At 40.5% G+C, this 16411-nt stretch overlaps 2 protein-coding genes across 3 annotated transcripts; both read left to right on the top strand.

Moving 5' to 3' along the window:
* Positions 1-2351: 2351 nt before the first annotated feature.
* mrpl42 (mitochondrial ribosomal protein L42) lies at positions 2352-6655 on the top strand. 2 transcript variants are annotated; one of them, XM_052118402.1, is made up of 6 exons: positions 2352-2437; positions 2546-2631; positions 2787-2850; positions 6072-6156; positions 6267-6430; positions 6523-6655. In XM_052118402.1, the coding sequence occupies exons 2-6, from the start codon at positions 2568-2570 to the stop codon at positions 6566-6568; spliced, it is 423 nt and encodes a 140-aa protein (XP_051974362.1). In that variant the 5' UTR covers positions 2352-2437; positions 2546-2567; the 3' UTR covers positions 6569-6655. The 2 variants fall into 2 exon arrangements, with proteins under 2 accessions (XP_051974362.1, XP_051974361.1); XM_052118401.1 differs by having other exon boundaries at positions 2355-2631.
* An 832-nt stretch (positions 6656-7487) lies between these two features.
* Positions 7488-16411, top strand: LOC127637372 (ubiquitin-conjugating enzyme E2 N-like). Its single transcript, XM_052118396.1, has 4 exons — positions 7488-7587; positions 11522-11768; positions 11949-12089; positions 15679-16411. Exons 1-4 carry the CDS (start codon positions 7558-7560, stop codon positions 15717-15719), a joined length of 459 nt encoding a protein of 152 aa, XP_051974356.1. The 5' UTR covers positions 7488-7557; the 3' UTR covers positions 15720-16411.

Consider the following 16411-nt stretch of genomic DNA (forward strand, 5'->3'; position numbering starts at 1 on the left):
TGTGGCTGTTTTTTAGATTTTATATAATAAATAATAATACTTAATAAAAAAGAGAATGTGATTTTTTGTGTTTCCCATTCATGTCTTATGGTGGTCACATTTGACCCGGGAACAATACAAGTGTAACTTTTTTTCTACCACTTTCTTTTCCAATTTCTTTGTGTGTGTTCAGATATTAAATGGACGAAGTCACCAAGTCTTGTACCCATCTGATAAAGGAAACACATTTTATTGAAGAAACAAAATTGATTTTGGACAAAAACTGTGCATGAGGGTTCATTTATTCAAATCCAATTATGGTTTTATTTCATGGTATATGCTTCTGTTGAAGCCATCTGTCTATGTTATTTCAACTTCATTGTTTAAAAATCATGTTTGATAGAGGAATTAATGGTAAACAACTACATTACCCATGGTGCAGCAGAGAAAGATCCACCAATCAGAGAACTGCGTCCAACGAAACCCATGAAACATGCCTCGGAGCAACTGCAAGCTCCCATGACGACACTGTGAATGATGTAATCGAGTTGGTCTCCCTTCACCCTTAAACTACTTACTGTATATATTTGAACATATCAGGATATTTTGCAATAAACAAAAAATATTTTGTTATTATACTTATAAACAACAAACTAAAATCAATATTTTTATTTATTCTCATCGATTTGTATTCAATGACATAATTCCCAAAGCTTCATGGGATTGTAGTTTGTGCCCTCATGAATGAAGGTAAGTACACAGTCTTGTACCTTTGTCTTTATGTCGATTTTCAAATACTTTTTGCCTCAAAACATTTTGTTGTGTCGTGATTCACCTCAGAGCTGGTTGGTTTGGTTCATGACTCATAACTCTTTTATGAATGATTGTATTATAAGTTTGTGGAAGAAATGAATGGGGGAAATACTTCAGGAACCCAGATGGATGAAAAAGTGGTCTGTCATTGTTGAGCTATTATAATTATTGTGCAAATAATTAAAATTAATAGGCATCAAGTGACATGTGTTATAAGTTTCCTTTTCTTATCTTATTTTGTCCGGATCATCTGATATAATCCCTTTTTTCTGCTTTTTAATTTTCTAATTATTATTCGGAATATTTGGATGACAACGACCTCGGGTGAGCAGACTGTTTCCTACCCGGAAACATATTTGTGTTGCGCACATACACAGAAATAAATTAAATGGAAAAGATGATGGGATTTAGCTCCTGGCGTGATGATCCGCTAGAGGGCGCTTTACGGCTCAAACGGCAGAATCCTTCAGTCAATTGCATTAAAATCGCAGGCCGTATTTTGATTCTAATTGAACGATATGTTGGGCTAAAATAATAAATAAGCAAGCGCAGTTAATTTGTCGCTATATAGAACATTTATGACATTTTCTGATGATGCTATTGGATCAACATACAAATACGAAACTCCATACATCTTTATTTCTCTGAATTACAGTCAGATGCAATACAGAGAAAGATAGCTGTCACAAAACAGATTAAGTCACCTAAAATATTCATACTCGGCGCTTGAACGTTTTACAATGATCCAAAAGCAGGGTTTTAATTGAATAAATCCTTGACGACTCTATGGCAGTGTAATTAACCTGTTTCACTGCCCTCCGGTGGGCCTCGGCGTTACTGCAGGCGACCGTCACTTTATTTATATTGTTATTATGTTAATAATCTTTTAAATAAATGTCAAAAGTAATTGGCATCATAAAAATCTAAAAATCTTTATTTTGGCCTGGCTATGCATATTTTCTCCCGATTAACCATTAAGTTTTGCTGCCATTTTGGAAAATTGTGTTACGCAGATATGCTGCGTCAGAACAGAAATTAATTGAATGGAAGGGCTATAGCCACTTCTTCCTTTGAGTGCACTAATAAAAACCGCTAGAGGGCGCTAATTCAACCACATTTAAAAGGGACCATAAAACTATTTAAATAGTATTTTTTGAGTATATCACTACAGAAATAAGCAACTAACAATTTTAAGTATTATAAAATGTTTCTAATAATGTTATTAATTCAACGGACACCCATTTGGTATGCGACCGTCACAATATCAGTTCCCCCTCGTAAATAATCGTTAAAATATTTTACTCAAAACTAACTCGCGTCATAAAAATATCACATATTTTTGTTGAGAATTTAATTGGGCTGGAATAGACCTACTTCGCTTGATTATCTATCTAATGTAGTTTTGATTTAGGAAAATATGGGACGTTTGGGACTTCCCTTGGTTTCTACCCGGAGGCATATTTGTGTTCCACAATGAAATAAATTGAATAGAAGGGCAGATGCAGATACTTCATTGTTGTGTTAAAGTTGTCCGCTAGAAGGCGCTACACGCATTAAAATCTCAGGACACATGGGAAATATTATACACTGTCACCACAAAGACTATCAAACGCTTGGTAGCCATTTACCAAATTAAGATACATAAGTACGATTAAAATACATGTGTTTATAAATATAAATATATAAAGCTTTATTTATATTTGTAGTCGCTCCTCCTAGTACATGTTTGTCTTGACCGTTTCTCTTCCGTCAGTTCAATTCCGTAAGAGGAAAGCATGGCGTCGGGTCATGTCAGTAGGTTGTTTAACCGAGTTAGCAGAAATATAAGACAATTTAGAGGTAAGTTGTGATACACAAAAAAAACTAAAACAATATCAATGTGTCTGAACATGTAATGTGTCGTAGCTAAGTGTGCCATTGTCATATCAATATCCCTATTGGATATTTCATGCAAAGGTTTAAGCACATTATTTTTATTGTTTTATTCTTTGTAGCTGGAACTTTTCTGTTTTCTCATAATAAATCTACTGTTGGAGGTTCATCCATCGACGATAACAGGTGAGTGTTTTCATTCAGTGCAAAACAAAATACTGCGATTTATTATGCCAGTCTTATAACCGTAAATGCTACTTTGGCATTTAAATCAGTCTGTTCTCAGTTTATACCTAGAAAATATTCTTAATAAGTAATTCACTCAACCACTGAGACTGATGTGTGTGGTCTTTTCACTTTTTTAACTTGTAGCACATGATAAACAAGGCAAAAAAAATCTAGAGCATTTTCCTAAAAATGTGTGTCCTCACATGTGGACAGCGGGACTAAGTTGTGATTTGCATAATTAATTCCGATTCACATTAACGTCCAGCATCATCCAATCACAGCCAACCATGTTAAAATAAAATGTCCCATGTGTGTCAAACATGTTGAGTGATCCAAACATCATCTGCAGCCTGAAACTGAACTTATGATCAGATTTTAGGAGTGAACGCACTTAACTGCATAGAGCGCTATAGGATGCTCCCTATTTAGTGCATGACTTAACCTCCAGTGTGCTGTCTGTCTGCACTGGTCTCAGAACAGTTATAGAAGAGCTATAGGATGCACCCTTGCTCCCTATTTAGTGCATACTTAACTTCCAGTGTGCTGTCTGTCTGCACTGGTCTCAGAACAGTTATAGAAGAGCTATAGGATGCACCCTTGCTCCCTATTTAGTGCATGACTTAACCTCCAGTGTGCTGTCTGTCTGCACTGGTCTCAGAACAGTTATAGGAGAGCTATAGGATGCTCCCTTGCTCCCTATTTAGTGCATGACTTAACCTCCAGTGTGCTGTCTGTCTGCACTGGTCTCAGAACAGTTATAGAAGAGCTATAGGATGCACCCTTGCTCCCTATTTAGTGCATACTTAACTTCCAGTGTGCTGTCTGTCTGCACTGGTCTCAGAACAGTTATAGGAGAGCTATAGGATGCTCCCTATTTAGTGCATGACTTAACCTCCAGTGTGCTGTCTGTCTGCACTGGTCTCAGAACAGTTATAGAAGAGCTATAGGATGCTCCCTTGCTCCCTATTTAGTGCATGACTTAACCTCCAGTGTGCTGTCTGTCTGCACTGGTCTCAGAACAGTTATAGAAGAGCTATAGGATGCACCCTTGCTCCCTATTTAGTGCATACTTAACTTCCAGTGTGCTGTCTGTCTGCACTGGTCTCAGAACAGTTATAGGAGAGCTATAGGATGCTCCCTATTTAGTGCATGACTTAACCTCCAGTGTGCTGTCTGTCTGCACTGGTCTCAGAACAGTTATAGGAGAGCTATAGGATGCTCCCTTGCTCCCTATTTAGTGCATGACTTAACCTCCAGTGTGCTGTCTGTCTGCACTGGTCTCAGAACAGTTATAGGAGAGATATAGGATGCACCCTTGCTCCCTATTTAGTGCATGACTTAACCTCCAGTGTGCTGTCTGTCTGCACTGATCTCAGAACAGTTATAGAAGAGCTATAGGATGCTCCCTTGCTCCCTATTTAGTGCATGACTTAACCTCCAGTGTGCTGTCTGTCTGCACTGGTCTCAGAACAGTTATAGGAGAGCTATAAGATGCTCCCTTGCTCCCTATTTAGTGCATGACTTAACCTCCAGTGTGCTGTCTGTCTGCACTGGTCTCAGAACAGTTATAGGAGAGCTATAGGATGCTCCCTTGCTCCCTATTTAGTGCATGACTTAACCTCCAGTGTGCTGTCTGTCTGCACTGGTCTCAGAACAGTTATAGGAGAGCTATAGGATGCTCCCTTGCTCCCTATTTAGTGCATGACTTAACCTCCAGTGTGCTGTCTGTCTGCACTGGTCTCAGAAAAGTTATAGGAGAGCTATAGGATGCTCCCTTGCTCCCTATTTAGTGCATGACTTAACCTCCAGTGTGCTGTCTGTCTGCACTGGTCTCAGAACAGTTATAGGAGAGCTATAGGATGCTCCCTTGCTCCCTATTTAGTGCATGACTTAACCTCCAGTGTGCCGGCTGTCTGCACTGGTCTCAGAACAGTTATGGGAGAGCTATAGGATACTCCCTTGCTCCCTATTTAGTGCATGACTTAACCTCCAGTGTGCTGTCTGTCTGCACTGGTCTCAGAACAGTTATAGAGAGCTATAGGATGCTCCCTTGCTCCCTATTTAGTGCATGACTTAACCTCCAGTGTGCCGGCTGTCTGCACTGGTCTCAGAACAGTTATGGGAGAGCTATAGGATACTCCCTTGCTCCCTATTTAGTGCATGACTTAACCTCCAGTGTGCTGTCTGTCTGCACTGGTCTCAGAACAGTTATAGAGAGCTATAGGATGCTCCCTTGCTCCCTATTTAGTGCATACTTAACTTCCAGTGTGCTGTCTGTCTGCACTGGTCTCAGAACAGTTATAGAAGAGCTATAGGATGCTCCCTTGCTCCCTATTTAGTGCATACTTAACTTCCAGTGTGGTGTCTGTCTGCACTGGTCTCAGAACAGTTATAGGAGAGCTATAGGATGCTCCCTTGCTCCCTATTTAGTGCATGACTTAACCTCCAGTGTGCTGTCTGTCTGCACTGGTCTCAGAACAGTTATAGAAGAGCTATAGGATGCTCCCTTGCTCCCTATTTAGTGCATACTTAACTTCCAGTGTGCTGTCTGTATGCACTGGTCTCAGAACAGTTATAGGAGAGCTATAGGATGCTCCCTTGCTCCCTATTTAGTGCATGACTTAACCTCCAGCAGGGGCGTAGCACCAAATTTTGGGCCCTGGGTACAAACCATCTTGCTGGGCCCCCGTACCAAATATGTATGTATAGAAAACTGACTTCTAAGGGGCCCCCCCTGCCTCGGGCCCTGGGTACTCGGTACCCTTTACCCCCCCAGTCCGACGCCCCTGACCTCCAGTGTGCTGTCTGTCTGCACTGGTCTCAGAACAGTTATAGAAGAGCTATAGGATGCTCCCTTGCTCCCTATTTAGTGCATACTTAACCTCCAGTGTGCCGTCTGTCTGCACTGGTCTCAGAACAGTTATGGGAGAGCTATAGGATGCTCCCTTGCTCCCTATTTAGTGCTTGACTTAACCTCCAGTGTGCTGTCTGTCTGCACTGGTCTCATAACAGTTATATAATTCGGTTTCAATTATGCGTTGCATATAGCGATATCAAAATGCAATGTCCACGCATGTGTACGTGTCGCACAAGGTTAATAACAAAACTTGTTGTGGAATGATGCATCCTGATATGTCAAGGTGCTTATTATTGCATTAACATCATGTGTCCTGTTTCAGCAATGTGAAAATCGGAGTGACGTCTGATGGCAAGACAATAGTATGTTTCCACCCGTCGGTAGACGTACCCTATGAACTCACACAGGTAGATATGACGTCACATATTCGATAAGTGGCTTGAACCAGCAACCTTCTGATTACAAACCCTGACCTCAAACCATTATAATGGTGAGATATCTATTTGTCTTTTTGTAGCCGATTCCCAGACCAAATGCCATCAGCGACCAGACCGAGACACACGAGCAGGTGCTCAAAGCTCGACTCGGGAAAGAGGTTTTAAATAACAAACAGGCTCCAACCATGGAGGAACTCAGCAAGATGTTCTACACCACCAAACACCGCTGGTACCCAGTCGGACAGTGAGTTTTCAGTGCTGCTTATACATGGTTTAGTTTGTAGACAAGGACTTCCGGCATTTATAATGGTTTGTGTTTTCTCTTTCTCCTGACAGATATCACACAAGACGCAGAAACCGAAATCCACCCAAAGACCGATAGTTCTGGATAGTTCTCCAATATTTCTGTTTAGAAGAGAATCCTTTTTACATACACTGTTGTGCATTAAATAAACTTCTCCTTCCGCTATGGGTGACCATGTGCTTTCTTTTATTCATGACAGATTGTGAACTTTATTCATTATATTTCATTACATTTAAAGTTAAAGGGACAGTTCACCTAAAAAATTTAAAGTCATCATTTACTCACCCTCATGCCGTCCAGGATGTGTATGATTTGTTTCTTCAGCAGAACAAAAATTACGATTTTTAGAAGAATATTTCAGCTTTGAAGGTCCATACAATGCAAGTGAATGCGTACCAATATTTTGAAGCTCCAAAAAGCACATAAAGGCAGCATAAAGTAATCCATATGACTAGTGGTTTAATCTATGTATTCAGAAATGACATGATAGGTGTGGGCGAGAAACAGATCAATATTTTATATATATATTTTGATATATATTCTCTTCCCTGCCCAGTAGGTGGCGATATGCACGAAGAAGAAAATGAAAGGGGGGATAAATAGTCAAAAAAAGGACTTAAACACTTATCTGTTTGGACATGGATTAAACCACCAGTCATATGGATTACTTTTATGCTGCCTTTATGTGCTTTTGGAGCTTCAAAGCTTTAGTATCCACTCACTTGGACAAACTGAATATTTGCTTGTGTTTAGCATAAGAAAGACAGTCATGCACATCTGGAATGGCAAAAGTAAATGATGGGAGAATTTTCATTTTTGGGTGAACTATCCCTTTAAGATTACTCTTTAGAAGTGTGTGTATATATATATATATATAAGAAAGGAATACAATTAAATTATAGAATAATAACAGTGAGAAATTCGTCACGTAAAGAAACTACCTTTCCCAAAAATCCCTGCGAAACGGACGATGACGTTTTTTACCAGAATACTTCCGCGCGTGCGCTGTTAAACTCAACAGTAGGCGTAGGGAGCGGGCCACGGTGCAAACCGCATTAAATTACGAGATGGCTGGATTGCCCCGCAGGATCATTAAGGTATATCCTGTATAATGTTCTTGTTGTGCGTTACGTTGTTTTTTGTACGCATTGTAAACGCGATGCGTTAAAAGAGTCAAGCGGCACGTGCTGGTGACATGAGCTCGCGCTGCATCAGGGTGGTTCCCGCGCGCTCATTATTTATAACTGAATACATTTATTAAAATATGAGAAAATAAACTTCATAATAAGAGCAGCATAGAGCAATGGTACCAGATCTCTCTGGTTTTCTTGGAGGCAAAAATCTAAGTGAGCAGATATCCGAATATTGCGCACCAGGAGATTCTGGATGTGTATAAACGTGCATTATATATTAATATGTTTAAAGATGAATGTCATATACTGCAGAAGAAAACAGTTTGAAAAGGTGTGGATGTATTAGACTTGCCACAATAACATAATTTTCACACCAGTGCGGCGTTCATGTTCAAACCGGTATTACCGCTAAGTGGTAGTATTGGGTAATTTTCGTTAAAGGGTAACTAAACCCTAAACCAACTTTTTTTAGTTAATGATCTGTAAGCATGGGGCTTTATTAGTACTGGTCATTGATTCAAGTAATTTTTTTGACATTTGTATATAAAGTGTTTTAATTCTACAATATATGGTGTTAAAAACGTCTGAGTGCTGCCCTCTTCAGGTTGAACGGTGGCTACTGCAGTTGAATATTCCTATTGCCTGTTGCGGTACTTAGTGACGTAAGCGGTGACAGCTGACGTAAGCAGGTTCCAGCTCACCACGCCAGATTCATGTTCATGTCGTCTTGCGACCGTGTGAGGAATAATAATAACATAGAGTCTGACAGCAGCTGTCAATTAATCCGTCACTACGAGTCTCAGGTTAGTGACACCTGTGGCCGTTACGTGAACTGCAGCAGCTCCCTGTTGCTCGTGCACACACTCCATAGTGACGCGAAGAGCATCGGCCAAAACAATGAGCAATGACGTAATGTACAAAGAGGCTGAATGTGATTCACCGGCATCATGCTGACAGATGAGGTAGCATAATTAAAATTACACAGTTATTATTGTTTTACTACAAACTCTCCAGTGCTGGAACAGGGCTAAAACAAAGTGTGGATATCGGAATGACTATGCGAGACTGTAGTTTGAAGTAATCACTTTTCTTTGCATGATACATTGACTGCATTTATACGATAGCCTATGTCAGCGCTAGCTAGCTTTATAAATATCTGTTAGTGAAATCTGGTGGATGATGACAGTAGCAGTTTATAAAATAGACTGAACATTAGGGTTGTGCCGATGGACGATATCATCGTCCGTCGTGATGGCTGACAAACATCACGATGTAGAGCCACCATCGTGATGCCACGCCCCCTTTTGCGAGTCTTGCTAGTGTGACTCACTAATCCTAGTCTCTTCTATAGTTAACCTAAAAACTTTGCAGGGATTGCTCTGTAAATTAAATTGAGAATAAAACTAATGCATATATGCTATTTTAAATACTGTAGTATATGCCAGAGACGTGACGTGTTAGTCTGTGAAAATACCGTGTCAGGCAGGCTACACAAATATTGATCTTGACATTGTTAGCTTCTTGTCTTTTTTTACATGTCTTACACTGTACATTTAGATTAAAATATTTTATGTTGTAGGCTACAAGAAAATAGCCTTTATTAATTAATTATTAGTAGTTGTAGTGTCTCAGAAAATCTTGCTCATTGTCACATAGCTCTTGTATACACTGAAGCGGCAGTTTAAGATCAACCCAGACCAGCGAACCTCAAATAACTTTTGTCTGGTTAATACTTTAAAAGAAAAATTTCCTTGGCCATAAATCCATAATGTCAAATCAAATGAAAGAAACAAGGTGAATATGAATAACACACATTTATTAAAACATAGAAGAACAACAAATAAAGAACAAGAAAACGGGACTCAGACCGAAACTCGGCATTAACATTTCACTTATAATTAGCAGCACAATTAACTTCAGCACAGGCTACAAAATAAATTATGTTATTGAAATATTGTAAAGTATGAACTACACAAATGAACGTTTAAAAAATAATATGCAAAATCGAATAGCTCCGCAACGGATGGAAACATGCGTAAAGAAGTCTACTATCTTTCACCAAACACCATGTTTAAATTTCGATGTTTCTGGCCAGAAATACCAACATATCCAGCACGTGCAGGCAAGGTGGCATATTCTGCTGGATGGCACACACGCAAGTGGTCATGAAGATTGGTCGTCTGCCCATCTTTTGCGCGGATCACACATGAGCAGATCTTGTACAAAACTTCGGACGGGTCCCTTGGCTGTCCACTCTCATCAGGTCTAAATCCAAAAAATTGCCATATAGGCAAAGTAGTACCCTTTTTAGCAACCAACACCAATGCCATTTTATCAACTCTACGTGGAAGGAAGCTTTTTTTTTCTTACGTGCAATATATTACAAAGCCCGGATGAGTAGGCTACTAATTAGTTGGGCTAGTAAAATAACGAAATTATAGTTTTTCAGTAGAAAAAAAATATCTATGTAAAGAGATATATTAAAATAAAAAGTGCACAACTCTTCTTAAGTGGAAGAAATATTTTTCCCCGTTACGTGCAACCTATTGGAAAGCGCGGATGAGTCAGTTGGGATAGTAAAATAACGAAATTATAGTTTTTAAGTGGAAAATAGTATTTATGTGAAGAGATATATTAAAATAAAAAGTGCACAACTCTTCTTAAGTGAAAGCTAAAAAAAAAAAAATGCTTCACGTGTCGTGCAACCTACTGATAAAGCGCCGACAAGTCATTAGTTGGGTTAGTAAAATAACGAAATTATAATTTTTCATATAATTTTTGAAAATTGTATGAAATTATATAACCCCCCACCCACCCCCACCGACGCAATCATCGTCCATCGCGATGTTTTAGTGTCAACATCATCAACAGCCAATTTAGGGGACATCGCCCTACCCTACTGAACATTATAAATATATTGACACAATTCAGTATTGATGTGATTCCTTCACAACTGTCATTTTGCGCTATTGTTTTATTATAATAAATTGTATTTATTTCCTGTATAACCAAGTTACGTTCCACTAACGAATGGAGCGTTTTGCATTATCTTGAACATTGTCTAGTATTCATTTAATGTATTATTGTAGTTTACCTTCCTGAATAATTACAGATTAACATTGACATTAAACTGACTTTTAGTATAAAGAGAAGATCGTTGAAAGTATTTGAAAGTTACACAATAAGGTAGCTTGCAATTAGTCAGTGTTAGCAGGCAAGATCTAGTCAGCTAAAATGACACAGATCCATCCTTATGGCACTATATTTCACATGCGCATCAATGAGCCTTGGGCACCCATGGCTCTGTCGCCGGTTCACCGGTTGTCCTTCATTGGACAACTTTTGGTAGATACTAACAACTGCATACCGGGAACCCCCCACAAGATCTGCTGTTTTGGAGATGCTCTGACCCAGTCGTCTAGCCATCATAATTTGGCCATTGTAAAAGTTGCTCAGATTCTTACGCTTGCCCATTTTTCCTGCTTCCAACACATGAAATTCAAGAACAGACTGTTCACTTATAATATACCTAATATATCCGACCCCTTGTCAGGTGCCATTGTAACGAGATAATAAATGTTATTCACTTCACCGGTCAGCGGTTTTAATGATGAAGAATGTTTTAAGAGTTGCGCTTACAACGATGTTCTCTGTGGAATAAAGCAAACTGAACTCTGAGCACCTCTTGAGCTGAGATGGTCTGAGGTCATTTGCAGCACTCATAGACGATACCAGGAGGTGCTCTCTAAATGCCCAATCTCCTTAGATTGCAGTGTGTTTAGTTGTCTGGTTTAGTTTCCATGTAAACAGCTTGTCATTCAGGATGTGATGCTTCAAACCCACTAAAGTTCAGCTGTTATATTTGTGCTTTTTTCCATTTATGCATATGAATTGGTAGGAGACACAGCGCTTAATGGCAGAGCCTGTGCCTGGTATCAAAGCGGAGCCTGCCGAGGGGAACGCGCGATATTTCCATGTGGTCATCTGTGGGCCGCAGGATTCACCGTTCGAGGGTGGGACTTTCAAACTGGAGCTGTTTCTCCCGGAGGAATACCCCATGGCTGCTCCAAAAGTCCGTTTCATGACCAAAATCTACCACCCCAATGTGGACAAGCTGGGGAGAATCTGTCTGGACATTCTGAAAGGTGATAAAACATTTTGCACCCCATTTACCCTTTTGATTAGATCACCCAAAACAGATTTGAGTGGGGCCATTGTGTGTTCTGTGTTTCATCTGACCACTATCAGCAGCACATTTGTTTTGGACTAGTTAATATACACATATAGCACATTAAAAGACCACATGTGTGTTTTTCTCTCGGTAGATAAGTGGTCTCCAGCTCTGCAGATACGTACAGTGCTGCTCTCTATTCAGGCTCTGCTGAGTGCTCCAAACCCTGATGACCCTCTGGCCAATGATGTAGCTGAACAATGGAAGAGCAATGAACCTCAAGCCATTGAGACAGGTAAGAACTTATGAGCTCTAATTCCATCTGAGTATGTGAGTGTCTGGGTAGCATTTTAATAAAAAGGTAGTTAAGTTGGTGAATCTCACAACAGCATTTCCAGGTCAATTTCACCAAAACATAATAATGAAAAAAATTATTATACCGATGAACCAAAACATTATGACCAACTGCCTAATATGGTGTTGGTCCTCCACATATCGCCATAAACAGCACCGACCTGCCGAGGCATACAAGCCTCTTGAAGGTGTCCTGTGGTATCTGGCACCAAGACATTAGCAGAAGATCCTTCAAGTCCTGTAAGTTGCGAGGTGGAGCCCCCGTGGATCGGACTTGTTGGTCCAGCATATCCCACTGATGCTCAATCGGATTGAGATGTGGGGAATTTGGAGGTCAGGGAAACACCTTGAACTCTTCATCATGTTCCTCAAACCATTCCCGAACAATGTGTGCAGTGTGCCAGGGCACATTATCCTGCTGAAAGAGGCCACTGCCATCAGGGAATACCGTTGCCATGAAGGGGTGTACCTGGTCTGCAACGATGTTTAGGTAGGTGGCACGTGTCAAATTGACATCTACATGAATGGCCAGACCCTGGGTATCCCAGCAGAACATTGCCCAGAGCTAGGGATGCAAATTATCGATTAATTCATTAATCATTAGTTGATTAACCTTATCGATCGATTAACGATTAACTGATAAGTGGCTATTTTCCTGAGAATGTAAATTTCTCACAGTATCAATAGTGTCTTTAACATAAAAAGTATATTGCTTATATACTGAATAAAAATGCATGCTATATTGCTGAATTGATGTTTTATTATAACAGTTGGGACAGATAATGGCATTTATGTATTTTAGCAAAATAAATTATGCACAGAAAATTAAAATACATAAAAAAATAATTGTGCACTGGTTCACCTCTTGCGATTTAATTTTACTTGCGACAGTAAAATTAGAGGGCGTGCCTTGGAACCGTCAAATGAAGATATAGGCTACCTCTCCTGAAACAAAAACATTCCTGTCTCAATGTGTTTTGAATAGGCTCCTGACCTAGACCCCTATATTTTTGTTCAAGAAAATAAGCATATTAACATTGTCAGGAATAAGTCGTGTGCGCAGCCTGTTTACAGTGAGGCCAGCTGCTGAGAATACACGTTCAGATGGGACAGACGTGCCCGGTATGCACAGATATCGTCGTGCCACATTTGCCAGCCTCGGAAATCTTCCTTCATTGAATCCCTCACCATCAGTGGTGCTAACTGGCATCATATCTTTTTCGATCATGCCGCAAATCCTCTGAGTAATGCCCTCCGCTTTCCTGTGGTCACATACTCGCCTTCCCACCACAGCAGCGATTGTAGGTTGTGAAGACGACAGACTTCCTCCCTGCAACACGGCTGCATGCAAGTTAAGAAGGTGGTATCTTAACGAACTCGTAGAGCTGTTGTACTTAATTGTAGTACCGCAGAGTTTACATTTGGCATCTTTGTCATCATTAATTAATTTGAAATGATCCCACACTCCACTCTGTTTTGACCGCCTCATGTTCGTTTCTTTTTTGCCGCATCAAGTTTTTGTCGGGGCTCTCGCGAGTCGCCGCCCGTGAGAATCTCGTGTCACGTTCGCAATGCCGATAATTAATTTAATTTAATCGAGTAAATTCTTGTCGACAATTAATCGATAATCGATTAACCGTTTACATCCCTACCCAGAGCATCACACTCCCTCCACCGGCTTGTCGTCTTCCCACAGTGCATCCTGGTGTAATCTCTTCCCCAGGTAAACGGCACACACGTACACGGCTGTAAAAGAAAACAGGACTTATCAGACCAGTCAACCTTCATCCACTGCTCCAAGGTCCAGTTCTGATGCTTGCGTGCCCATTGTAGGCACTTTCGATAGTGGAAAGGGGTCATCATGGGCACTCTGACCGGTCTGCGGCTACGCAGCCCCATACACAGCAGGTTGTGATGCACTGTGTGTTGTGACACGTTCCTCCTGTAACCGTCATTAAAATTTACTGTGACTTGTGCCACAGTAGACCTTCTGTTGGTTCGGACAGACGGGATAGCCTTCGTTGCCCTCGCACATCGATGAGCCTTGAGGTGCGTACACACTGCCAGCGATATCGCTGAGGTGCGTACACACTGACAGCGACTCAATACCATTCATTTTCAATGCGAGCACAGCGACTTCCGGCGACACGAGCTGTCGCGACCGTTGGCGCTAGATGTGGGCGTGTCCAGCGACGCGACAAAGTTGAGAAAAGTTCAACTTTGGAGCGACTAACGGAAGCGACAGCCAATAGGAGAGAAGACGGGAGAGCTCACGTGATCCTTCTCTCACTCTCAGCTCCTGCAGTAACGGAAAGATGGATGAAAGGCTAATTCTTGCTGTTAGAAATTTTCCAGTGCTCTATGATATGTCTCTTCCCACATACAAGGACATTTTTAAGAAAAATACTGCGTGGAAATGTGTTTCTGAGATCGCGGGGATTTTATGGACCCAGACAGACCGGCATTTGCATTTTCGCCGCAGATAAACAGCCGCTCTGGCAAACAGCACGCCTGGTTTCTCATTCATCTTTGATATAAAGCATTTTATGTACTGATTTCATTTATATTTAGTCTTTTACCTCCAAAATGTTTGTTTTTAGTGGCAAGAAAAGAGATTCGCTGTCAACAGCAATGGAATGACATCCGTGAATGTCATTTACAAACGTTACTAGGCAACCAGTAGTGGGAACACCCACTAGCGACTTCACCGCCAGCCACTGGCGACCTGCAGCGATAAAGTCGCTGGCAGTGTGTACGCACCTTTGGGCGCCCAACACCAGTTTGTGGTTTGTCCCCCCTCAGACCACTGTCAGTAGGTACTCACCACTGCTGACCAGGAGCACCCCACAAGCATTGCTGTTTCAGAGATGCTCGGATCCAGTCGTCTGGCCATAACAATTTGGCCCTTGTCAAAGTCGCTGGGGTCTTTACACCTGCCCATTTCTCCCACAATCAACACATTGATAACAAGAACTGATTGTTCTTACCTTCTAATCTACCCAGACCTTGATATATGGCCTTGTTAGGAGATGATCGACGTTATTTGCCTCACCTCATGATGTTTTGGCCCGCGTGTGTGTGTGTGTGTGTGTGTATTAGAACCCTTTTTTTTTTTTTTGCACCGTATCTAGTAAATCTGTAGTAAATAAATGTGGTAACACTTTACAATAAGTTTAACATGAGTGTACTTAATTAGCTGGCATAAATTGACAATAAATAGTACTTTTACTACACTTATTAATCTTGATTAATATTAATTTGAACATATTCTAAAACCAAAAATACATTTAAAGTTGTTTATGTTAACATTAGTTAATGCATTAGGAACTAACAATAAATGATTGTATTAATCACAATAAATAAAAGCTGTAATAAAATATTGTTCATTGTTAGTTCATGATGCCTAATGCATGTGCTGAGGTTAACTAATGAACCTTATTGTAAAGTGTTATCATAAATGTGATTTTAATTGAATATTTAATAGTGTTGTGTATGATGTTTGAGTTTCTCTCTCTCTCTCTCTCTTACAGCCAGAACATGGACCAGGCTTTATGCCGGAAACAACATGTAAGTTTAGAAGAAGAAAAACAGCAATCTCCTGCTTTCTTCTTTTGCATTAAAAGGACACTTTCTGAGTCAAATTAAAGCAGCAACAGGACAAAAAAAAAAAAAAAAAAGATTCAAAACCAACTACTGCAGCCCTTTGGGTGATTGTCGGGTGTGTTTGTGAGTGACTGTCCCTGGATCAGCTCAGAGCTCGCTCTGGTTCTGTGTTCAGGCAGAAAATTATGTATTATGAAGGCCTGGGGCTTCATGACTGCTTCCCTTTCATGGTCACTACACTGGACCAGGTCAGAATGTGTTGTCCAGTCACTATTAAAGTCATTGACACAGCAGCTTTTACTGAAAACAGATTGTAGGCTTGTGCATTCAGGGCCCCAGGCCTTACACCCACAGATGGATGTTTAATTTAGTTTATGGGGCATAGAGGGTGGGCCTTTTAATCGTGGGTTGCAAATATGCTGCTTCATGGTCAGGGACAAAACAATTATGTGAATTTTTTACTTTTTTCTCCCTTTGAAACTCTTCAGTTTATTAAAAGCATGTAGTTAACCCATCTATATCATGGCCTACCTGACAGAACCTGCTCCGATGTTGTTGTAATCCAAACAAAACGTGTGTGTGATCCAAACAAAGTGTGTGTGTGTGTGTGTGTGTGTGTGTGTGTGTGTGTGTGTGTGTGTGTGTGTGTGTGTGTGTGTG

Source organism: Xyrauchen texanus, chromosome 45 (genome assembly GCF_025860055.1).
Source record: "Xyrauchen texanus isolate HMW12.3.18 chromosome 45, RBS_HiC_50CHRs, whole genome shotgun sequence".
NCBI classification, from domain to species: Eukaryota; Metazoa; Chordata; class Actinopteri; order Cypriniformes; family Catostomidae; genus Xyrauchen; species Xyrauchen texanus.

Bases quoted from the DNA above. Each gene is read 5' to 3' on its own strand.
- mrpl42 (XM_052118402.1), top strand. From the start codon at position 2,568: ATGGCGTCGGGTCATGTCAGTAGGTTGTTTAACCGAGTTAGCAGAAAT. The intron at 2,632-2,786 runs GTAAGTTGTGAT...TATTCTTTGTAG, and splicing joins AAATATAAGACAATTTAGAG to CTGGAACTTTTCTGTTTTCT. The intron at 6,157-6,266 runs GTAGATATGACG...GTCTTTTTGTAG, and splicing joins TACCCTATGAACTCACACAG to CCGATTCCCAGACCAAATGC.
- LOC127637372 (XM_052118396.1), top strand. From the start codon at position 7,558: ATGGCTGGATTGCCCCGCAGGATCATTAAG. The intron at 7,588-11,521 runs GTATATCCTGTA...ATGAATTGGTAG, and splicing joins TGCCCCGCAGGATCATTAAG to GAGACACAGCGCTTAATGGC. The intron at 11,769-11,948 runs GTGATAAAACAT...TTCTCTCGGTAG, and splicing joins CTGTCTGGACATTCTGAAAG to ATAAGTGGTCTCCAGCTCTG.